Source organism: Pyrus communis, chromosome 12, assembly GCF_963583255.1.
Source record: "Pyrus communis chromosome 12, drPyrComm1.1, whole genome shotgun sequence".
NCBI lineage: Eukaryota > Viridiplantae > Streptophyta > Magnoliopsida > Rosales > Rosaceae > Pyrus > Pyrus communis.
Genome location: NC_084814.1, coordinates 16,407,937 through 16,432,013, shown reverse-complemented (window position 1 = coordinate 16,432,013; position 24,077 = coordinate 16,407,937). Strand labels below are relative to the sequence as shown.

At 37.0% G+C, this 24,077-nt stretch overlaps 4 protein-coding genes across 4 annotated transcripts; all 4 read right to left on the bottom strand.

The window, feature by feature from the left end:
• Window positions 1–462: 462 nt before the first annotated feature.
• Window positions 463–1,387, bottom strand: LOC137711723 (late embryogenesis abundant protein At1g64065-like). Its single transcript, XM_068450981.1, has one exon. The coding sequence runs from the start codon at window positions 1,266–1,268 to the stop codon at window positions 636–638; it is 633 nt and encodes a 210-aa protein (XP_068307082.1). The 5' UTR covers window positions 1,269–1,387; the 3' UTR covers window positions 463–635.
• Window positions 1,388–4,033: 2,646 nt separating this feature from the next.
• On the bottom strand, window positions 4,034–4,902 carry LOC137709739 (late embryogenesis abundant protein At1g64065-like). Its single transcript, XM_068448719.1, has one exon. The coding sequence runs from the start codon at window positions 4,772–4,774 to the stop codon at window positions 4,127–4,129; it is 648 nt and encodes a 215-aa protein (XP_068304820.1). The 5' UTR covers window positions 4,775–4,902; the 3' UTR covers window positions 4,034–4,126.
• A 12,202-nt stretch (window positions 4,903–17,104) lies between these two features.
• On the bottom strand, window positions 17,105–18,072 carry LOC137709710 (late embryogenesis abundant protein At1g64065-like). The gene has a single exon (XM_068448691.1). It carries the CDS (start codon window positions 17,856–17,858, stop codon window positions 17,226–17,228), a length of 633 nt encoding a protein of 210 aa, XP_068304792.1. The 5' UTR covers window positions 17,859–18,072; the 3' UTR covers window positions 17,105–17,225.
• A 3,796-nt stretch (window positions 18,073–21,868) lies between these two features.
• On the bottom strand, window positions 21,869–22,737 carry LOC137710398 (late embryogenesis abundant protein At1g64065-like). Its single transcript, XM_068449402.1, has one exon. It carries the CDS (start codon window positions 22,612–22,614, stop codon window positions 21,967–21,969), a length of 648 nt encoding a protein of 215 aa, XP_068305503.1. The 5' UTR covers window positions 22,615–22,737; the 3' UTR covers window positions 21,869–21,966.
• Between the last annotated feature and the right edge of the window lie 1,340 nt (window positions 22,738–24,077).

Genomic DNA, 24,077 nt, shown 5'->3' with positions numbered 1-24,077 from the left:
TTATTGTTCAGCATCCCACATGAGGCATCTTATCTTCTTGCTTCTTAGGTTTCCAAATTTTCATGGAAGAAGAGTAGAATTTTATTGCCAAACAAAGAAATATATTACATGGGAGGCATTTTGAGTTGGGCAAAATAGACATCATCATATGTACTCAACTGCTACATGAGCACAACTTGTGCCTTGTCCTCTACTAAGATATAATATTTGACAGGTAATAATTTCATTTTATGTGTTTAATTATAGTCAACTAAAGTTGGCCTGTAAGCAAACATCACTTTGAGGAACTTACGGGGTCACTATCATCCCTCGAATAAAATATTTTGACCATTTCATCCAACTCCGTTTCATACTTTTATTCAGTCTGCAAGTTGCAGTATCTGTTGGTCTTGGCTCTTCAAATTTATTGGATATTTGAATCTTATCTAATTATGGCATCAAATTCCCAAAAATAGAAGGAAATTAAAAAAAGAGAGTAATCAACACTACCAATCTGTATATAACGAAAAAGCGCAATTCAAAAATTGCGGTCAAGAAGTATATATATACCAACAAAATTCATAAGAAAGCAACAAATATAAAAATAAATTTGCAGAAAATAAAAACGTGTACAAGGAAGTAATCTTGGTCTGTTTTCACTTGCATTTTAAACTTTGGAGCGTTTTGGATGACAGATCAAATGCAATGGCGCAGTCCATGGTGGAAGACTTCTTCTTCTTCATGATAAACATCAATTCAACCTTTCCAGTCAACGTAGCCGCGCTGTTGAGTGTCAATACTCCGCTGCTTAATTCACTGCTAAGACTGGAACTGCTCAATGCACTTGAACTCAAGCTCACCTCGACGTCAACGTTTTTGGTGGAAAGCATTCCAGCCTTGCCTTTGGGAATAGAAACTTGCCCAACAGTCGCGCCTTGGTACAAAAACGTGATAATTGCAGCATCATACTTGTATGGACCAAAATTTGTGTTCTTGACTTTGATTTGAGTTGTGAATTTAGTGTCGAATGAAGGTGTCGCTGGGACAGAGTTGAGGTTTTGGACGTTGATGTTGCCTAGCCTAACCTTTGGGGTCTTAACTTTCATAATAGTGAGACTCAACGCGGTTATGACCATGATCTGAAACACAATGAAAATACCAATATAAATGGCCAACTTGATTCTCTTCTTGCGTTTCAGCTCATCAGCTGATTGCAAAGACTCCGCATCACTTCTTGTGTAACCATTTGCTGGTGCCAAGGGATAGCCCTGGTTGGTTTTCTCAGCCATATTATCCTTTACTTTTGTGATATGAAAATGGAAGAAGGTTTTTGTGGTTGTTTTTTTTTGGGGGGTTTGTTTCCTTGGATCAAACTTAAAACAGGAGGAAGTTGTTTGTGGAAATGGAGGAAGAGATGTGTATTATATATAGGTTTTGGAGTTTAGACTATTTTTAATAAGTTATGTGGTGGAGTGCTTTACCAGAACAAGTAAGTTCGGGGAAGGAATTGTAAATTCTTTTAATATTTTATTGCGGACACCAAACGCGTCCAAAGACAAAGGTTCTTGACTTCTAGATGATCGATGACTTTGGTGAGGACCTTTTAGGGTTTTGCTTTCAGATGGAACAAATTAAATATCAAGAGGAACCGTCATTTTGCTTAAAAAATATCAACCGAAGCTTCGATTTTTCCGTTGGCATTAAGACTAAATCCCCCATTCACGGGTGAGAACATGGTTTGTGATATATACTATTTGGGGCTTCTTTTTTAAATTTAATTGACTGTCCCCAAATACAAGCAAGAAATATTCTGTACTTGAAGAGTGAACGTTGTTGAAGACTTGACTAATCAAACATGGCCGAGGGTTTAGGGGGCTTATGTAATAATCAATCGAGTTAATATGTTTATCAAGATATTGAGAATAAAATGGGTATGGTGCAAATGTAAAATTGGGGATATTGAGAATAATATGTTTCTCAACATACCTTTCCATGTATGACGAATTTTTGAGCTTAATACTTAGATAACACAAATGAGATAGCGTGTAGCACGTGTTGCTGTTGTTAGACCTGACAATTTTTTATATGACTCGTTAACACGACACGAAAACGACACAAATTAACGAGTTTCAGGTCAACATAATAACCAATCAAGTTGTTATCAGGTCATCTATTAATAAATTCTTAACGGGTTTACATGCAGGTAACCGGTTAAGAAAAAAGTTTGTTTGATAACTTTAAACTATTAAAAAAAACCTTACTAGTTACTACAATAGCTATAGTACTTATTCTCATATAAGTGAGATTTAAAATTCCGATGCACATTAAAATTATAAAGCAAGTTAAAAATATGTTGATTAAAAAATTCATAATAATTTATTTACAAGTGAAAAATCGTGCTTGCATCCTCTATGCTTTGATGATGGGTACAACGTCGATTTTTAAAACCCTACAAAACCCTCTCGAATAGCATTTTAGGGGGAGTTCAAATAAATTAAATTCATAATAACTAAAGTACAAGTTGAAAAATGTGAATATATATATATATATATATATATATATAAACGCTTGTGATTACATCCTCTACACTTATACAATGGTTACATTATTGTTTAGATTTTTAAAAGCCTCCAAACTCTCATGGATTTTTTTTTTTTTTTTTTTGAGTGCAAAATTAAGAATAATCAATGTAGACACGTGAAAAATATTAAAAAAAAGGTACAATTAGTTGTGATCACAAGCTTTACTACTTTCGTGAATGGCTTAACTTCGAATTTTCGACACCATAATCCATAAAACCTTGATTTATATTAAACCGTCGATTTTCTTTTAAGCTCTATTCTTCTAATCGGATTCCGTTTTTCAAATCTTCTTTTTTGAAAACATTATCTTTTAGCAGATGGAGAAAAATAAACGGTTCAGATTGTTGATATCACGTTTTGATGTTTATGGTTAACTGAAATACGAGTCGATGTTGTATACTTTCTAGAGACTTTATAAACTCCAAGCAATATTTTCGTTAACCGTAATAATTTGAACATGATATTAACAATCCGAACAATTTATCTTTCTGCATCTGCTAAAAGATAATGTTTTCAAAACCAGAAAATCTGAAAAAAGAGAAATTCGGTAAGAAGAATGGAGTGTAAACGTAAATGACAATCATGTTTTTCATTTTATTATTTATTGATTAAAAATATATTTTATTTACGGGTCACTGGTTGGGTCGTATTACCCGTTAATATTAAAGGGTCGATTTCGACTCATTTTAACAAGTGTTACACAATATAACCCATTAAGATATTGAGTATATTACTAAAATGACACGAACATAGAAAACACGACACAAATGTCAGGTCTAGCTATTGGGCTTCACACGTGAGACAATCTACAATGATACTAAGAAAAAAGTTGGAGTTGCACCATAAAACAATTGGCAACATAAGGAGCAACTTAATTTACTTCTAAGCTCATGCAAAGTTTGTACTTGCATAAATGTGGAATTCATTTTCAACAAGTTTTCCTCTAAGTGAATGATCAAAATGATGAGCTCGATCAATCTCATAAACCATTTGTGATAAAAACATTTTTGGCATTATTGACACCTAAATTAATCACTTTCATTTTTTTTCTTTGACATGCCATCACTTTCATCATAGGAGAAAAAGAAAACAAGAAGGTCATGATTATTAACTTCTAGCCCTTTAATATTAACTTATCTCATATTATTAACTTAATTTCTACCCCTTAAGCTTTGGCCACTTTAGTTTCACTTTTGAAGCAACTCCATAAAAAGTCATATTCAAAGCTGAATAATCAACTCCAGTTCGTAGCACCAACTACAAGAACAAAAAAGTCCAGGTCCATTATGGTTTCCCAATGTCAAATTCTAATTAAGGTCAAGCACTCCCACTAAACTGTAGCTATGTTATTTCACTTTCTTTTATTTATTTTGCGAGTTTTGAATTTAGGACTTCCTTAAATAATGTGGACACAATTGAAAAAAATTGCAAGGTAATGCATACACAATTAAAAAAATTCAAACAAGAAGTAATGGCGGAATTTGTGAATATTAAGTAAGTAAAAACTAAATCAAGTCTCGAAACATAAAAATAAAGTTGGCTCATGGTATAGCGCCCATATTCTCTCAGTTACAATCCAAATTTTGGACAGACTTGGCTGCCAAATTAAACACCATAGAGCAGCTCATTTCAGCAGATTTGTTTTTCTTCATGATCATCATCAACGTAACCTTTCCACTCAGCTTGGCTTGACTGCTCAACATCAGCAGCCCATTGCTCAGCTCACTTCCAAGAGCGGAGTTGCTCGGCAATGCTGCAGAATTCACACTCACCACAACATCAATTTTTTTCGTGGACCGCATTCCGACTTTGCTATTCGGAATAACAACTTGCCCAACGGGCACACCTTGGTACATAAACGTGGCCATGCCGGCATTAAACTTATAGGTACCCCAGTTTAAGTTCCTGACTCTGATTTGGGTTATGAAGCTCATGTCGAATGAAGGTGCTGCCGGGTCGGAGTTGAGACTTTGGACGTAGATGTTGCCCAACCTGATTTTTGGGGACTTAACTTTCATCACAGTCATACCAAAAACGCTCATCACTACGATTTGAAAGACGATGAAAATGCCAATGTATTTGTACATCTTAATTCTCTTCTGGCGTTTGAGCTCCTCGGATTGCGTCGTGGCTGAAGCTTCATGATCATCTCCGGAGTGCCCAGTTGCTGGTTCCAATTGGTGGTACTTCTCAGCTACTACTTTCTCAGCCATTTTAATTTCTTTACTTAGAAAAATAGAAAATGAACAATATTTCTCCCTTTTCTTGGAAAGTTGTATTTTACTTCTAGAGATGGGTTGGGAAATAGAGAGTTGTGTTTGTGGCTACGGTAGTAAAATGTTATGCATATTTATAAAGTATTATGGGTGTGAGTTTGCTTCCTGCATGTTACACATGTAAGGGGATATATTACTTTTTAAATTTTATTTCATACACGCCAAACGCGACTGGTGTACCCTTACGACTTCTTGATGGTGGCGTGAGCATTGCAATTGAAATATAAAGTTGAGAATCCTTATTATATCCATAGAAGCTTCGATGGGGTCAGTCGTCCAGTTTGGACTTCCATCCTAAGGTTCATGTACAAGAAATTGGAAACCAAACTACTCATGGTGCTGTATTAAGGTAATTTTGCTAGAATTTTAGAGACGGTACAAAGACCCATTAATAATGTACTTATATTGTAATTAACTTAATTACATACAATCCAATAAGTGTACGTTGTTGCTACAAAAAGGCATTCGTATAATTCATATAAATTGTCATTTTGTAGTCCATTGATTGACAATTTATGTCTTCACTAATGCATCCCACAACCCAATACGACTAGTGTACTTATTGGACAATTGTAAATGAACTGATCCAAAACGTTTTGTGTGGGAAGAAAGGTTGATGAAAGGCAGAATGCAGAACTTATTAGGCCATTTTCTGTGGATGAAATTAGAGATGATGTGTACCAGATTCCAGCTACTAAATCTCTGGGTCCTGACGATTTTACGGCTGGGTTCTTTCAGGATCATTGGGAGGTGGTGGGGGAGGATATTATCCGGATGGTGCAGGCTTTTCACCACTCGGGGAGGTTGTTACAGAAGGTTAATCATACCCATATTGTTTTAATTCCGAAGGTGAAGGCTCCGTGAAGGATGACATAACTTAGGCCGATCTCTTTATGTAATGTTGTGTATAAGATAATTGCTAAAGTTCTGACAAAAAGATTGAAGAATGTGATGGACCGGGTTATTAGTGGCAATCAATCGGCATTTGTACCGGGGGGGGCAAATTCATGATAACATTTTGGTTGTTCATGAAATATTGCATTCTTTAAAACAGGGTGTGGAGGGCAAGGAGGGTCGAATGGCGGTCAAATTAGATATGGCAAAAGCGTATGATCGAGTGGAATGGAGTTTCCTGATTGAGGTGATGAGAAACTTAGGTTTTCATCCACTATTTTGTACATGGATACGTAAATGCATCTCTACGGTGTCACATAGTGTGATGGTGAATGGTGTTCCATCAGGGTACCTCCTTTCCTGATTGAGGTTACGAGAAACTTGGGTTTTCATCCACTATTTTGTACATGGATATGTGAATGCATCTCTACGGTGTCATATAATGTGATGGTGAATGGTGTTCTATCAGGGTACTTCCGACCGGAGAGGGGGTTGAGGCAGGGTGACCCGTTATCACCTTTCCTTTTTCTCATATGTGCAGAAGCTCTATCAACTTATATTTGGAAAAATGAAATGGAAGGGTAGATTAGTGGGGTGTGGGTGGCGCCTGGAGCAAATGCCATCTCTCATTTGTTTTTCGCGGATGATTCGGTGGTGTTTTGCAAAGCGGATGAGACGGAGGCAGGGAACGTAATAAGGATATTGGAGAAGTATGGTCAAGAATCCGGTCAAATCATTAACTTGGAGAAAAGTTCTATTTTCTTTGGGAAGGGTTGTTTAAAGAAGAATTAAAAGCGTATTGTGTCGAGAATGAATATCCAAGCAAGAGACGGCTTTGGCAAATATTTGGGGATCCAGGCAGATTTTGGACATTCGAAGAAGGCGGTTTTTGAATCTGTACAACGTGGCATTGAAAGTCGCATAGATAGGTGGGCGAAGCAATTTTTGTCACTGGCAGGGAAGGAAATGTTGATTAAATCGGTGGCAATGGCGATGCCGAATCATGCTAAGTCATGTCTTAAATTGCCAGTGACCACGTGTAAGGAGATGGAGCGAATTATTGCTTAGTTTTGGTGGAGAAGTCAAGCGAAAACCAGGGATGTCATTGGGTGGCATGGGATAAGATGACCGAGAGTAAGAAGGTTGAAGGTTTGGGCTTTCGAGACCTTATTGGGTTTTATTTGGCTATGCTTGCTAAAATTAGTTGGAGGGTGTTGTGCAAGCCGGATTCAATGCTTAGTATGGTGTTTTGGGACAAATATTTTCCTAATTCATATTTTCTGGAGGCAGGTCAGCAGAAGAAATCATCCTGGGGTGGAAAGGTATCCTTTTGGGGAGACAAATTTTGCACCGTGGGGTTAGATGAAGGGTGGGGAATGGAGAGAAGGTTCGAGTGGCTGAGCCATGGGTGCCTAAGCCTCATTCGTTTAAACCGGTGTTAAGGAATATGGATCCTAATACAAGGGTGTGTGAGTTGATCACAGCGGATAGTCAGAGGTGGAATTTGGAAGTGCTTGCGATGGAAGTGGCACCGGAGGATGTTGAGTTGATTCAATCTATACGGGTTAGTCGACATGGGTGTGAGGATAAAAGAATTTGGCATTATACGAAGAGCGGGGTGTATACGGAACGGTCGGGTTATCATGTTGCAATGGAAACGTTGAAAAATGGTGAGTTTGGAAAGAAAGGGAGTGGGATGGCGAGTTCTTTGGGTTTATTATGAGGGACGTGGAAGAAAATTTGGACCCTTGCTATTCCACAGAAACTCTGGTTCTTTATGTGGAAGGCTGGTAGGAAGGCTTTGGTGGTTAGACATAATTTGGAACATAGGAAGATCCGAATAGTGAATAGATGTGAACTATGTGGAGCAAGTGATGAAACTGAGGCTCATATTTTCTTCGATTGTGAGTTTAGTCGTATCTTTTGGTTTGGGACATCATTGCAAATAAATAAGGCAGCTATGGGGGTGAATGATTTTCTGGAGGGATGATAGCATATTGTAAAGCGTTTGGAGAAAGAAGTAGATGCTGATTTGATCGTGCAACAGGTGGCCTTTGGCTTCTGGCGAATTTGGAAGTCTAGGAATGAAATGGTTTTTAAGGGGGTGCGGACGTTACCACAGGTTGCGGTGGATTTATGGCAGTGGCATGTGGAGGAATATAGGAATGTTATGGATGTTACGGTGGGGGAAGGTGGGGCAGATAGGAGAGGTAGGAGATATGGGGTTGGGTTGGGCTTTGGGGAAGAAATCGGTGAGGGTACGGGTGAGGGGGTGGAGTATGAGGAAGGGGTGAGAGATGGGGGAAGGAGTAGTTAAGTAGCAGAAGTCGGATTATGGGGAGTTAAAATTGAACTGTGATGCAGCATGGAAGGACACAGGGGAGAGAGGGGTGGGGTGGGTACTTAGGGACTTTGCGGGTATCCCAAAGCTCGCAGGAGGGGTAGGAGGTGAACAGTTTGGGGACGCCACCATGGTGGAGATGGAGGTGATTAGACAGGGCCTAGAGACGATGGTGGAGAGGGAGGATGAGGAGGTTAGTACTAGACTGGTGGTGGAATTGGATTCCAAAGGCTTGATCAAGATGCTAAACAAGAAGACCCCGGTTGATGTGAATCTCGAGATTTATATATAAAACATTTGGCAAATGACTAGCTTATTTCAGTTGGTAAGGTTTTGCTTTACCCCTCGTCAATGCAATCGTGCAGCCCATTCAATAGCAGCGTACGTCGTCAAGCATGGCAAGAGATTTGGCTGGGATGAATTAGGTCTTGAGTTTCTCTTTAATATTTTAGCAGAAGATGCAAATGTAACTGTTCGTTTTTAATTTCTAATAATGTGTCACTACTAGGAAATAAGCACCTTAATCAACACTTAAGTAATAATTCAATCGTCAACAACCACATCATTTGGTTTACAAAATTTGATTTAAAAATCTAGTCTCCCTAGTATTAGCCAAATGTTACAAATAGTCAAAGTTTAAAATTTAGACCTTTTATTTATTTATTTATTTATTTCATGTTGTGACACTGCACTTTCTATGCGACTCTTGTAGTGAAAAAGTTGTTAACTAAATTTTCGTAGTATGCATCGTCGAAGTTCTAAAAGATGGTAGGCGCTAGTTGGGCGGCGGGTCAGGACCTAGTGCCTAGGCAGATTTAAGTATATAAAATGTCTTACAGTTTATTGAAAAAAAAAAAAAACAAAATGAAAGTTATCTATTTTTGTCTAAGTGAGAGTTGCAACTTAGGCGAGTGCCTAAATGCGTTTGAATGGGCTAAGCGAGCGCCGAAGCAAGTCTATGAATCATTTCTTAATTTTCAAATGTCTGGTAGCCGCCTAGTGTCTAGGTGGCTATGCGGCACTAAGGTGGGGATTTTTAGAATAATGTGTGTTGTTAGCAATTGAGATCCAACCTAAATTTTCGTTAGTCTTCCGTTAAACAAAGTACATAAACCTCACGTGTGGGGTTAAATTCGTCCTTTTAATTAAACTAAGAAGGCCATAACATTTGATTTAGTGATGCTTGCTTCTTTGTTGCCTACAAAATTACCTAGAGGCTAGGTCCTCTCTTCCAAGCTAGTTGAAGATTTGAATGTGAAAACAATTTGTTTGGAGGAGAGGACCATTGTCCCAAAGTTGTTGCCTCACAAATTGGTAATCGGCCTCACTACGAGGGTTTAACTAATAAAATTTTCATGATGAGGGTCATATTAGAAGTACGACGTCACCACAGACCACGAAAAAAATTTAGCCTAAAGTTTAATACTTAAACATATTAAGTGATTTGATTACCTATTGATGATCCGAATTCAACAGTAAGATGACTCTGAAATATCTTCTATAAATTTCTTCAAATTTCTTCTTTATGTTCTTCACACTTCAAAGCATTAAAGCCTTCAACTCTTCTTTTGAAATTTCCACAGAGACTTTGCCTTCGTTTGTCTAAAACTTCCATCTCCAAATTCTTTTCTCAACTTCTTCAATTCAAGAATGTCTTCTTCCGTTGTCCTTCCTACCATGCTGCCAACTATGCCTCTGTTGGTCAGGGTGCGTAGTAAGGGGGAACGAGAAGTTTTCGTGTGGCAGGGCAAAGATTTGTTGAATGACTGCGAGGTCTGGTTAGAAGTCGGCCATAATATTCAAGCATCTTTGCTTGAATATTCAGATCTCGAGCCCCCGTGTACCAAAATCCATCCCTGTTACCTAAACTTAGGATTAAAATTTCCGCTATTTGCTCTTTTCAAAGAGATCCTGGTAAGCTACAACGTTGTTCTGTACAACGTCACTCATCCTCCTTCTCTATCATCACATGCTTTGAATTACATAATGGATGGTATGGAGCAGACCTTAGGATCTAGGAATTTTGCATGTTGTGCACCTTGTGGAAGAGTTCAGTGACGCATTACTTCTTCCAATATTGACCCAGTTTGCATGGGGATGTATATCACATATTTTCCCAGGCACGACAAAGACTCTTACAAGGATCTCCTAGAGGTCTATGACAACTGGAAATGTCACATCTAAGGGGTTTTGGTCCAGAACACTCCAATTTTCGATCTTCAGTGTGGTAATGACGTGGGGAGCATCGAGTTGTGTTGATTGGAGTTGATTGACAAATCCTTCAATGTTATTCCTATAGCACATCGCCACTAGAAGTGCCTTATTGCTCCTAAACTGGTTAGGAAGCATAGTAGGGATGTTATTGTCAAACGTTGTAACTATCATGTCCCTATGCCGCTCTAGGTCAAAGTGAAAGATGCTAAGAAGGTAATATACTCAATTGGAGTTCTAAAGTTGCCTAGATCAAAGAAGAAGAAAAAGAAGAAGAAGAATAATAATCCGTTCTAGATCGAAGTGAAAGACACTAAAAAAGGAGTCCGCTCGATCGGAGTTCCAGAGGTGCCTAGAAGAAGCCGCTCTAGATTGAAGTGAAAGATACTAAGAAGGGAATCTACTCGATCGAAGTTCCAGAGTTGCCTAGATCATAGAAAAAGAATAATGAACTGTTTGATGACGCCGCAAAGAAGTCGAGTAAGGACACGACACTTAAGAAGAAGTCTACAAGTGAAAGGAGTTTTTCCACCCCACAAGAAAAAATTGATGAAATGGATTGAGCTTCTACTTCTTTCGAGCTAAAGCTTCTTAAGGCGGATCAATAATAGGTCTCAGCACTACAGGGACCAGGGAAGAAGAAGAGAGAGTTATCTAGCTAAGGCAAAAACTTCATCAACATTATCGAGGGCTTGATCTACTAGGCAGCAGAACAACAGCAAGAGCAGCAGTATCATGAACATTAACAACAAGAACATCAGCAGTAGGAAAGACAACAACACCACCAAGAGCAGCAACAACATTATGTATTCATTACTTCTTTAAGTGAGATGATAATTTCTTAACATCACCCTACCCCACTTTCTACAACCATTCAAGTAAACGAGCTGGTTGGTAGTTTGGTATGACCTCATTCGGCGTTTGTCTAATGATCTAGCTTTCCACCTCAACAATAAGTGGAGTTCAACCTTATTTGATTCTCAGATCGGCCTAGAATTGGCAGGCACTTTCAACCAATTCTAATTGCCTTCACAATGTGGAACATGCCTAAGCATTGATCCTTATAACCATCACTCATTTTGACTTCAAAGAGGCAAGTTCACACTTTGATAACCTGATTAAGGATTGTCACTAGAGTCGATAAGTGGTAAGTGCTCCGTTATTTACTTAATTTGTGTTGGTTTCTTCTATCCTTGCCTTATTCTCATTCACTTCTTAAACAGACTAATGTGTGGATTGAGGCAGCACTTCTAAGTCAAGTTGAGAAGGTTTACATGTTGGAGGCTGCCTATAAGAACAAACATGGATGCAAAATCCAAGTTGGTAGACTGTTGTAGAAGAAAAATGCAGAGCTAGAAAAGGTGTTGGCGGTTAAGTAGGTGGTGGAGCATTCATGGGAGGTCAAGCAGGACAATTTGATGGACAAACTGTGCAGTGAGGAAAACTAGGCTGACGACCTTAAGGCAATAGTGGTCAAGTTAGCGTGGAGCTAAAACAAGCGTTGATGGCTAGAGGTAAAGCGGAGCGTAGTGTGTGGGGCATAGATTGCGCCATCTTTCAGCCAGACTTAGAATGATTCTAGTGAGTAATGGAGCTGAATGAGGATGCTCATACTAAAGCTTTTCAACTAGCCATAGACAAGAATAAGGTGGAGTTAGCAGATATTCGTGTAACTTTTGAAGAGGTTTTCGAGCTGAAGTATTATCAAGGGTTGTCACCTATTTTGTTGGATAAGACTATTGTAATAGTTGAGACTCTTATTACAAGATGGCGGAGATCAAAACAGCCAATTTCCCAGCTCCTCTGAGCTCGTCAGACGATATCATAGAGTTTGAGGCTTTTGAGGGTGCTGGATCTAGCGCCGACTCCGAGGAAAGGCCTAAAGTGATTTCTCCCTCCAACTCCAAAGCTACTTCCAAAGATTTGTCTGTCGTGAACAAGGGTAAGGTCGTCGATGTTGGAACCACTTATGATGTGTAGTCGTAGTTTTTTTACTTTCATTTATCATTACACAATTTTTTTTTTCCAAGAAGGTGGCTTGTCACTTCCAAAATTGAACACCTTGTCGTTTTCCTTAGTCATGGGACTTTGGCTCTTTTGAATCTACATTTATCTGATTGTATTTCCCTACATATCTTTTTTCACTTACTAATTCTATTCAGATTTTTAAGCATGTTAAAGTAGAGTACTTAAGAATTTTCATCCTTTGCTTTCATATTCGTGGAATCTAGCTTAATTCAACAATCTTTTGAAGTAAAGCAACTTTGGAGTGATGGGTAACAAAGCGAAACACGATTAAGCCTATAAACCCGAGACAGAGCTCTTATCCCCCATCGATAACATTGATTTGGAAAAATGTTATCTCCCAAAACATAGTGTTTATAAGTATTTTCACTTTGATAATTGGAGGACTGTCTTAATCTAACACTGGGTTTAAGGCCTATGAAAAATGCTTTTCTTTGAAGTTGATTTACTATATTTATTGGATTAAGGATGAGAAAGTGACGAGTTGGTCCTGAATGGTTTTCGTTCTTAATGTTGTTCCGATCTTTTTCCTTTAAACAAGACTTTGTGTTTGTTTGATCATTTATCTTGCCCTCTTCGGGGTTTGAGGATTTAATAGTCACAACATGTCACCAAGAAGGTGCTTTCTTCTTAACCCGAATTGTGTGTCCATTCATAATAAATCTTAAACAAAAGTTTGTTAGGGACCTGGTCACTTGCATGTGGGTTAGAAACACCTTTGAAATCCTTTTGTCAGACTAAGCATTTATGATCGAACTACACTTAACTAACTTGGCTAAGACATGTCTGTGCATCGGAGTTCCACTGGAATATAAATCATCTTGAGGATTTCATAGTCTAGATGCCTCAAATGGACTTACTTAGGCACAAGATGACCGCAAAACATACTTGGCATAATACCTTGGTCTGTGATAGAAGTAATCTTAGTCGAGTTGGAGTTCAGAGCCACTACTCATATGATTTGCAGATCACCCTTTCGATTATTCCCTCGAATGGTGTAGAGCCCAAGTTTAAATGTTATAACCCCGAACCCTTAGGGGTTGCATAATCTTTCTAGAAGCCAGATGGTCCATTGGAACTTTTGGATCATGGGGCCATGTTCTTTTGTCCGTGGTCTGCGTAGCGTAACCGCACCTAAACGACTTGAGCCTTCTAAGCTGCTAATCAGAACACCATGAAGTGGGCTATAAGAGACTCCTTCGACACTAAACATTTTAAATTTCTAGACTAACAATTGTGTGAAGTTTGAAATCTGTGTGTTATTTAGAATATTAGGGGATTCCTTATACCACAAAAAAGAGAAAACAACAAACGAACATACAACAGTCATAAGATAATACAACTTATTATACAATGTATGGTTTACATCAAGGATTATCTTTGACGAAGGTGCCTTGATTTAGGTATGCTTTGGAGATGTTTCTCCTAGCCTACATGTAGATGAGAGGCGTTGAAATTCATTGTGGTTGAATTCATAATGGATTGCCTAAATATCTTTTCATGTTGTTGAAGAATCAAACCATGTGTAGTTCGATGAAGGGTCCTTAGTGATATTGGTGATGCTTGAGGATGTTTCACCTTAGGGTGATTGGAATTCCCTTCCTAGGTCTAGGGCTACAAGATTTCTTGTCTTTAGGCACCTCATATCCTCCATAGATGCAATTATTGTTGAGAGTAGGTTTCTTTGTAGGGTGCCAATTTTCTTCTTAATCAGTGAGTTCACGACGGTCGGATTCTTCGTCAGGGACCTGATTGCTTGCACCGGGACTAGTAAAGTAGCCGGGAAGTAGATTGTTCTATGTTATGGTGTTAATGTCAGCGTTAACTAAACTTTCTTCTGTAGATATGTTTGTGGTAGAGTGATATGGCCGAGCGAATATAAGTTCACTCTCAATGAAAGCACTAATTGTTGGAACCAAATTCGCGCACCATTATGAGAATAGGAGATGCAGATCGACTACAAGTAAAACAATAAACAAATCGTAAAGTAACTTTCGCACCGATAGGGTGTTGGCCAAAGGCTCTTTGATGGTCAAATTAGTAAGCAATTTATGAGACTTAAGCAGTAGGCAAGGTAATAGAGTATGCAATTTTTTGTACCCAAGATGAACCCTAAATGTGTGTATTTACGTCAATCGAGAGAGAGTCTTCTTAGGTACATGATCCATATTTAACAGGTAAAATCACAGAGGATATCTAGGAGTAGATATTACATTCTCTTAGGAGTGTGATTAGTTGTTGCGCACTCCAAATCCCTAGATTGTAGGAATCTCCAAGAATAAAGGAAACCTGGACAATTCCATAAATGATCAAGTTTCCCTATCTTACAGAATCAAAATGTCAATCTCAGTGAAGTCGACGGACTTCGCCCACTTATTTGGATCAGGATGATGGTGGTGTAGATGGTCCGTCTGTACAACTCCATCATATAAACTTTTGAGTCCATGATTGGACTTCGGAGGTATTCATATTCCGATCCGTCTTATTCGGACCCTTGAAAATCATGACCCCACAAATAGTAATTGTTAAAGAAAAAGAAGAAGCTATAGCGAGGTTACAATCAGACTTTTTGGTGGTTTCCTCCTCGATTGAGTCCAAAGCCCATAATCCATGTTCGGCTATTGGTGGCCTTAAACAATCTCTTCCTTACCTAGTTGCCAGGGACTATCTGGTGGCCCTTGTTCAAGACGGAAATCTTTGGCGATTATCTTCAAAAAAAAAAAAAAAAAAAAAAATCTATTAAAAGGTTGAGCTAAAATGGCTCCTTAAATACGTGACAATATCTTAATCATTAAATTTGTTGGAGTTACACCACTGATGTAACATTATATATATGCTAGATATTTGATAAGAGAACATTACTATATTATCCATACAAAGACATATATGACATGGGAGGCATTTTGAGGTGGACAAAATAGACAACGTCCTCTGTACTCAACTGCTACATGAGCACAACTTGTGCCTTGTCCACTCTTGAGACATAATATTTGCCAAGTAATAATTTCATTTTATGTGTTTAGTTATAGTCAACAAAAGTTGGCCCATCAGCAAACATCGCTTTGAGGAAATTAGGGGGTCACTATTATCCATCAAATAAAATATTTGACCACTTCATCAACTTCTTTTCATAATTTTATTTAGACATGACATTTGTGTCGTGTTTCTCATGTTCGTGTCGTTTTCGTGATATACCCAATATCTTAACATGTTGTGTCGTGCAACACCCGTTAAAGCAAAAGGCTAATATGACTCGACCCGAAATTGACCCATTAATACTATTAGGTAATATGACCCGACCCTTTACCCGTTAAAGAAAATATATTTTAAATTAAAAAATAATGAAAATGAAAAATATAATTGACTTAAAGAAATGGAAACCATAATCTTTACTAATATCCCTACTAATTAATAAAACACTCATGATCAACCAAAATCCTATGAAATTACCATTTTAACCCTCTAATTAAAACAGAATCTCTACTAATTAATAAAACACTCATTGTCAACCAAAACCCTATGAAATTTCCAGTTTAACCCTCTAATTAAAATAGAACATGAATAAGAAATATGGGGCAGAAATGTAATTTCCCACAGCCAAATTTTGCTGTTTTTTTTTTCAAAGCCTCACCTATATGTAATCCTAACATATTTCTAATTAAAAAAAAAAAAAAAGAAACTTCCGGCTCCCACATTCTCTATCACTCTCTTCCTCTCTCCTTCTATTTCAAAAACAAAAATAAAAAAATTTCTCACACACTTTGTGTGTGCCCATATGCTAGTACTAAATTAGTATATGCATATCACATTGTCACATAAACTTTACTTCAAAACATAAAAAAAATAATAAAAAGAAAACATTTGTCTTTCAAGTATTATAGACCCCAAAATAAGATCCTAATGAAAAAAACATTAGTATATTACTACAAAATACCAAATGTTCAAGGATATGCAAAATGAAAAGAGTTACATTTCGAGGTTGAGGATGCAATCCCGAGTATTTATATATGCTTTCACATTTTTCAGACTTATACATTAATTATTATAATTTTACTATTCATGAGGGCTTGTATGATTCTAAAAATTGAAATGGCGATGTACCCATCCTCAAAGCGTAGAGGATACGCTCACGAGCGTTTGCCGATTTTTTCACATTTTTTGCACTTATCAAATAATTATTATAATTTTTTTAATGTGTTTGGTATTTTTAAATTACTTTTGATATTTTTATTTTTATGTGTTTTATAATTTTTTTTAATCTCCCTCTCTTTGCGTATAGTTTATTATAAAAATAAATACATAAATAAATAAAACTTAAATATAATAATACAATAATACATATTTGATATACATATAGACACACACACACACCACACTATGCCTATTATATTTTATAGTAAGTTTTTTTTATTAGTTTAAAAAAAATTAAAATCATCAAAATAATGTTTTTCTTAACGTGTCAAAACGGGTTACCCGTGTGTCACCCTCATGTTAATCTGTTAAGGACCCGTTATTAATAGGTTCTTATCGTGTGACACGATAACGACCCTATTAGTAATCGTGTCGACTCAAAACCCGTTATTTTCATGTCGTTTACGTATCGTGTAAGAAATTGTCAGGTCTAATTTTATTCACAGACTACAAGTTGCAGTATCTGTTGATTTTCACTCTTCAGATTTATTAGACATTTGAATCTTATCTCATTATGGCATCTTCACAAAAAATAAAAATAAAAAAGAAAGAAAAAAAAAGGAGAGTAATCAACACTACCAATCTGTATATAAAAAGAGGCACAATGCAAAAATTGCGGTCAGGAAGTATATATATACCAACAAAATTAATTAGAAAGCAACAAATATAAAAATAAATTTGCACGGAAATTTAAAACGAGTACGAAGAAATAATCTTGGTCTGTTTTCACTTGCATTTTAAACTTTGTAGCGTCTTGGATGACAGATCAAATGCAATGGTGCAGTCCATGGTAGAAGACTTCTTCTTCTTCATGATAAACATCAATTCAACCTTTCCAGTCAATGTAGCCGCACTATTGAGTGTCAATACCCCGCTGCTCAATTCATTGCCAAGACTAGAACTGCTCAATGCACTTGAACTCAAGCTCACCTCGACGTCAACGTTTTTGGTGGAAAGCATCCCAGCCTTGCTCTTAGGAATTGAAACTTGCCCGACAATCGCACCTTGGTACAAAAACGTGATGATTGCAGCATCATACTTGTATGGACCAAAATTTGTGTTCTTGACTTTGATTTGGGTTGTGAATTTAGTGTCGAATGAAGGTGTTGTTGGGATAGAGTTGAGGCTTTGGACATTGATGTCGCCTAGTCTGACCTTTGGGGTCTTAACTTTCATAACAGTGAGACTCAACGCAGTTATGACCATGATCTGAAACACAATGAAAATACCAATATAAATGGCCAACTTGATTCTCTTCTTGCGTTTCAGCTCATCAGCTGATTGCAAAGACTCCGCATCACTTCTTGTGTAACCATTTGCTGGTGCCAAGGGATAGCCCTGGTTGGTTTTCTCAGCCATATTAATATCTGTTTCTTTTGTTATATGAAAATGGGTAGAAAGTTTTTGTGGGTTTGTTTCCTTGGATGAAACTTAAAAATGGAGGAAGTTGTTGGTGGAAATGGAGGAAGAGTTGTGTATTATATATAGGGTTTGGAGTTTGGACTATTTTTAATAAGTTATGTGCAGGAGTGCTTTCCCAGAACAAGTACACGCGTCCGAAGCCAAAGGTTCTTGACTTCTAGATGATCGATGACTTCGGTGAGGACGTTTTAGGGTTTTGCCATCCGATGAGACAAATTAAATATCAAGAGGAACCTTTATTTTGCTAAAAAAATATCAACAGAAGCTTCGATTTTTCCGTTGGCATTAAGACTAAATCCCCCAATATCCCAGGTGAGAACGTGGTTTGTTTGATATACTATTTGGGTTTTTTTTAAATGTAATTCACACTGTTGTCCCAAATACAAGTAATTTGGGTACTTGAAGAATGAACGTTGTTGAAGACCTGACTAATCAAACATGGCCGAGGGTTTAGGGGCTAAGTAATTGCCAATCAAGATAATATGTTTCTCAAAATATTGAGAATAAAATGGGTATGGTGCAAATGTAACATTGCGGATATTAAAGTGTAGGGGAAGTATATTCTTGATTTTATACCATCTGATCGAAAGGTGTCTTATGTGTTTTATTTTGAGTATTTATAGGTCTTTTACAAAAGAAACAAAGATATTAATAAAAATATCACTCATCCGTAGATATTTTATGATTTTTTTTTGTCAATGCCAAGTTATTTTGTTTGATACTATTTCTTGTTTTTTGCTATTTTGGGCCATGATCTAAAGAGATATTTATCTTGTTTTCAGAGGAGAGGCACATGATGTTACAATTTCATTAAATTATAAAATAAATACGTATTTTTAATTGATATACTTTAAAATATGACATATCAATCATATCGCATACTTATATTATAATACATAAAATGGCATAACAAGTAACACGTTTTTTTTACTTATGATTTATCAAACAGTAATTATATTAGTAAAAATTAAATTCAAATGTATACATCTCAACAAGACTATTAAAAAGCCAAACTAGCCCAAGACTAAATACAAATAGATACGTGGCAAGTGTTTCAGATATAAACAAAATTTCCACAAATTGCCAATTCTGAATTTCCATTTTAATGACAGGGTATGCATACCAAATGTCCTATTTATCTCACTCACCTAGCACTCATTCCTTATTACTTTGTTAGAGTGATCCCTTAATAACTTAATGGGTGACTTTAGATGCGATACCTATTTATTAATATTTTTTATCGAAACTATGTTAGTTTTCAGTTTTTTTATTGAAGTCCTTGAAATTAATATAATGATGCATTTTTATGTAGGTTATTATAATTTTAAATTAAAATTTGATATTTTGTAGTTACTTATATTAATGATATTTTAAATAAAATCCATAATTTGTGGAATTGATAATATTAAAAATTAAATTAAACTTATATAAAAAAGTATAGTTTATCTTCATGACATGATTTATCATTAAGATAAATTATACTTAAATAAAACTCATGATTTGTCATTACTTATATTAATGACATTTTACATAAAAAAAAAATGGTAATTTTTACACGGTTCATTTTACATACAAAAAGTTGGTACATTTTATACAAAGAAGGTGGTATGTTTTATATGAAGTAATCGGTACATTTTATATCTGAAAACAATGGGTACATTTTACATTAAAAAATGGTACTTAAAAAAAAAAGGGTACATTTTACATATAACAAAGTGGGACATTTTTAAAGACAAATGGGTTCATTATTAATAAATTATTGGTTCAAAGAATGGTTAAAAAAAATGAGTACAAATAAAAGTTTGGAAAATATGGACAAAAAGAAATTAATAAATAGGCACAAATTAAAACTGAAAAGAAAATTGGTACAATTAAAAAAAATGGTTGCAAACTAAAAAGAGTACAAACTAAAAATAAAAATATATGATGCAAAACTTAGCAATATATATTATAATATATACATTTCATACAAGTTCTGGGCCATTAGATCACTTTTGAAGCAACTCATATAAAACGTCATATTCAAAGCTGAATAATCAACTCTAGTAGTACGACCAACTACAAGAAAAAAAAGTCCAGGTCCATAATTGTTGTCCAATGTCAAATTCTAATTAAGTTCAAGCACTCCCACTAAACTATAGCTATGGTATTTCACTTTCTTTTATTTATTATTGATTTCTTTAGTGTTAAATAGAAATATATATTGTGACAGCCCGTTCCGGACTTTTCGTACCGTAGGGGTAAAATGACAATTTTGCCCCTAGTGTGTTTGTTTCGTTGTGTGGTCATTTTGGGGGTTTTGGTTGGCTGTTTTGGACCCCACACACACACCCACACTCACCCTCATCCTTTCCCTATCCCATATCCATGTCTCTCTCTCTCTTTCTCTCTTTTCTTCACCATACGTACAGACAAGACCCATTGTGCTCGAAAACATCACGGATCGAGGAAGAAAACTACATAGTTGTGTTTGTGAGGTCCTTAGGAGTTCAACCATTCCCATTTCAGTTTGTAGGAAGCTTGGTGAGGTCCTTAGGACGCTCGAGGTGGTTCGTTTGAAGGTTTTGGACGTCGGGATCGTGAGTTGCAGGTTTGGCCGGTTTTGGTGGAGTTTTCCCGGCGATATTCCGTGGGTTTTAGTGCTTGAAAGTGGTGAGACCCATCTTGAGGACGGGCGCAGTCACTCGAGGCAAGGGGGTTACGACCCTTCTACATACCAGTGAGTGGGCTTTTGGTTTTCCGTATATACCTATATACTTATGATTTTCCCAGAAAATGAAATGAAACGTTTATATGTTTTAAATGCCATGAATTGCAATTGCATATTTAGTTATGTATTAGTAGTTGCATATATATATATATATATATATATATATATATATATATATATATATATATGCATGTTTGGTGCTGCGGACGCACGGGTAAGTGCCAGGTAAGTTATGGTTTATGTTTGTGTTTAGTAGTGATATGAGATGCATAGAGAGCTCATAACCTGCACCCCGGTGTTAGTGCTTTTGCCCAGAGTTGGGCACAGTCCTTCACGTGATGTTCACCTCCCGCACCACACACTCATCTTGGATCCAAGTTAGGTGCACAGTCCTATCGTACAGACCACTTTAGGTGGTTCTGACTCGTAGGTGACCTGCGATTATTTGCCAGTCTTCACGTGATCATAGCACTTGAGCGTACTTATTTACACCCAGTCCTGTCGTACAGACCACTTTAGGTGGTTCACTCGTGTGCAGGTGTAGTTAGTGAGTTGGAGATTTGAGCTCTAGATTCAGCCGTACAGGTCACGTTAGGTGACTCCGGCTGACAGATTACATGGCTTTGATCGACATTACCTGGGTACTTGCATTATATTTAGAGGCATACGACATGGCATATTTTCTGAGCATGTTTTCTATATTATGTGTATATTCTATTTTTCTGGGAAGTATACAGGTTTTGCGGTGAGGGGTTAGAACTTTGTTATTGAAATGATTTTGAAAAGCTTTGTTTTTGCCCACTCACGCTTTCTGTTTTGCGCCCCTCCAGGTTCTAGTTTGGATAGTGCTTTTGGTGGCTCCCCAGAGGATTTCTCGGCATATCTGATAGATTATCACCAGTGTAGGACCACCTTTGGGTGTGTTATTTAGTGTTTGTTTCTTCCAGACTGCACTAGGTCTTTCGTGCTCTGAACTTTGTTTTTCACACTTACGCTTGCACATGTTTATTATTTACCTTGTGTATAGCTAAGTTTGTATTTATTCATACTTTTATTATTATTTCTTAGCTTCCGCACTATGCACACGGTTATGTCACTTCCATATGACGGCCAGTATGCCCTGATCTCGGTCGGGGTGTGTCATATATGTTTTTATCGAACAATTGTCTTTTGTGAGGTTTGAATTTAGAACTTCCTCCAGTAATGCAGACACAATTCAACAAATTGCAAACAAGGATGTAATGATGGAATATGTGAATATTAAGTATGTGAAAATTAAATCACATCTGGAAACATAAAAATAAAATTGGCTCATGGTATAGCGGCCATATTCTCTCAGTCACAATCCAAATTTTGGACAGACTTTGCTGCCAAATTAAACACCATAGAGCAGCTCATTTCAGCAGACTTGTTTTTCTTCATGATCATCATCAAAGTAACCTTTCCACTCAACTTGGCTTGACTGGTCAACACCAGTAGCCCACTGCTCAGCTCATTTCCAAGAGCGGAGTTGCTCGGCAAGGCTGCAGAATTCACACTCACCACAACATCAATTTTTTTCGTGGACCGCATTCCGACTTTGCTATTCGGAATAGCAACTTGCCCAACAGGCACACCTTCGTACATAAACGTGGCCATGCCGTCATTAAACTTATAGGTACCCCAGTTTAAGTTCCTGACTCTGATTTGGGTTTCGAAGCTCATCTCGAATGAAGGTGCGGCCGGGACGGAGTTGAGACTTAGGACATAGATGTTGCCCAACCTGATTTTTGGGGACTTCACTTTCATCACAGTCAAACCTAAAACGCTGATGACAACAATTTGAAAGACGATGAAAATGCCAATGTATTTGTACATCTTAATTCTCTTCTGGCGTTTGAGTTCCTCGGATTGCGTTGTGGCTGAAGCTTCATGATCACCTCCGGAGCGCCCAGTTGCTGGTTCCTGTTCCTGGTACTTCTCAGCTCCTACTTTCTCAGCCATTTTAATTTCTTTACTTCGAAAATATAAAATGAACAATATCCCTTTTCTTTGAAGGGTGTGATTTGCTTCTAGAGATGGATATGGAAATTAGAGTGTTGTGTTTGAGGTAACGGTAGTAAAATGTTATGCATATTTATAGAGTATATGGGTGTGAGTTTGCTCCCTTTAAAATGTTACACAACATGGAATATTACTCGTTAAGTTTTATTTCAAACATGTAAGAGCGTCTCAAAAGGAGATGTCAAAATGTCTACATAAGCTATAATAGTAAAAAAAGACCACAATAATATTCTCCAACTGAAATGTCAATTCATATGTGGCGAAGACATGGATTGGCAGCAAGGGGATTGCTGTCAAATTTGACAGCAGCTTCAAATCTTTTTTTATTATTTTTATCTCCTCTCTCACTCTATTCTCCTCGCCTTCTTCTACCCTTTTCTCAGAACCAAACCCAGAAATCAACCTCACGATCTCACCTAAAGAGATAAAATCACACAATTCAGAAACAAACCCAGATGCAGAAACGAATTAGATGATCCAATTAAATCAACCACAACACACAAGTCAATCCAATCTCAATTGATTGAAGGATAAAAACCCAATTTTGAACAAAACCCAATTAATAAAATCAAAAAAAGGAAAGCAAACCTTTGATAAAATAAGCAGAAGAAGGCCATCCTCTAACGGTGCTCATAGACATGGCCTCCTCCTCGCTCAAAGGTTTGGCCAACTTATCGACCAGCTGAGCCAGGCCATGTGATCTCAACCGTGGAGGAGGGACCCAGTAGGAGGCGCCGGGCAAAAAGGGGAGCCAATCGGGTGCGGATCAGCGAACGATGATCTGGTGGATGGCATCCTTGAGCTTGCGCATAAGAGGATCAGAAGGCGAGTCGGCGGAGGAGAGCAAAACATAATGTAATAAAATAAGACAGAAATTAAGGAAAAAAAATAATGTAATAAAATAATAGTTTAATTTGACATATCGGGTGAAGAGCAAAACATGAAAATATATCAAAATGCCACATAAGCTGTCAAATTTAAATTTTAGGTTTAAAATGTGACATCTCCTTTGAAGATAGTCTAACAGGTTAATTGCATAAGCTTCAAACTTCAAATGTGTGTGCATTGCATTTGAAATATAAAGTTGAGAATCCTTATTATATCCATAAAAGCTTTGATGGGATCAGTTTTCCAGTTTGGACTTCCATCCTAAGGTTCACGCGCACAAGAATTTGGGTTAACATATCCACGTGACACATCCTGTTATTTTTTTTATTGGAATACTAACGGGAATTTAACTTTGGAACTCAAATGCTAACGGAGCTCACTACAAGTGTTTAATTAATAACATTTTTAGCACAAGAATCACATTAAAAGTGTGGCGTCGCCACAAAGACCACGAAAAAAATTTAGCCTAAAATGTAATACTTAAACATATTAAGTTACCTACAGACTATTCTAAC

Bases quoted from the DNA above. Each gene is read 5' to 3' on its own strand.
- LOC137709739 (XM_068448719.1), bottom strand. From the start codon at position 4,774: ATGGCTGAGAAAGTAGTAGCTGAGAAGTACCACCAATTGGAACCAGCA.
- LOC137709710 (XM_068448691.1), bottom strand. From the start codon at position 17,858: ATGGCTGAGAAAACCAACCAGGGCTATCCCTTGGCACCAGCAAATGGT.
- LOC137710398 (XM_068449402.1), bottom strand. From the start codon at position 22,614: ATGGCTGAGAAAGTAGGAGCTGAGAAGTACCAGGAACAGGAACCAGCA.
- LOC137711723 (XM_068450981.1), bottom strand. From the start codon at position 1,268: ATGGCTGAGAAAACCAACCAGGGCTATCCCTTGGCACCAGCAAATGGT.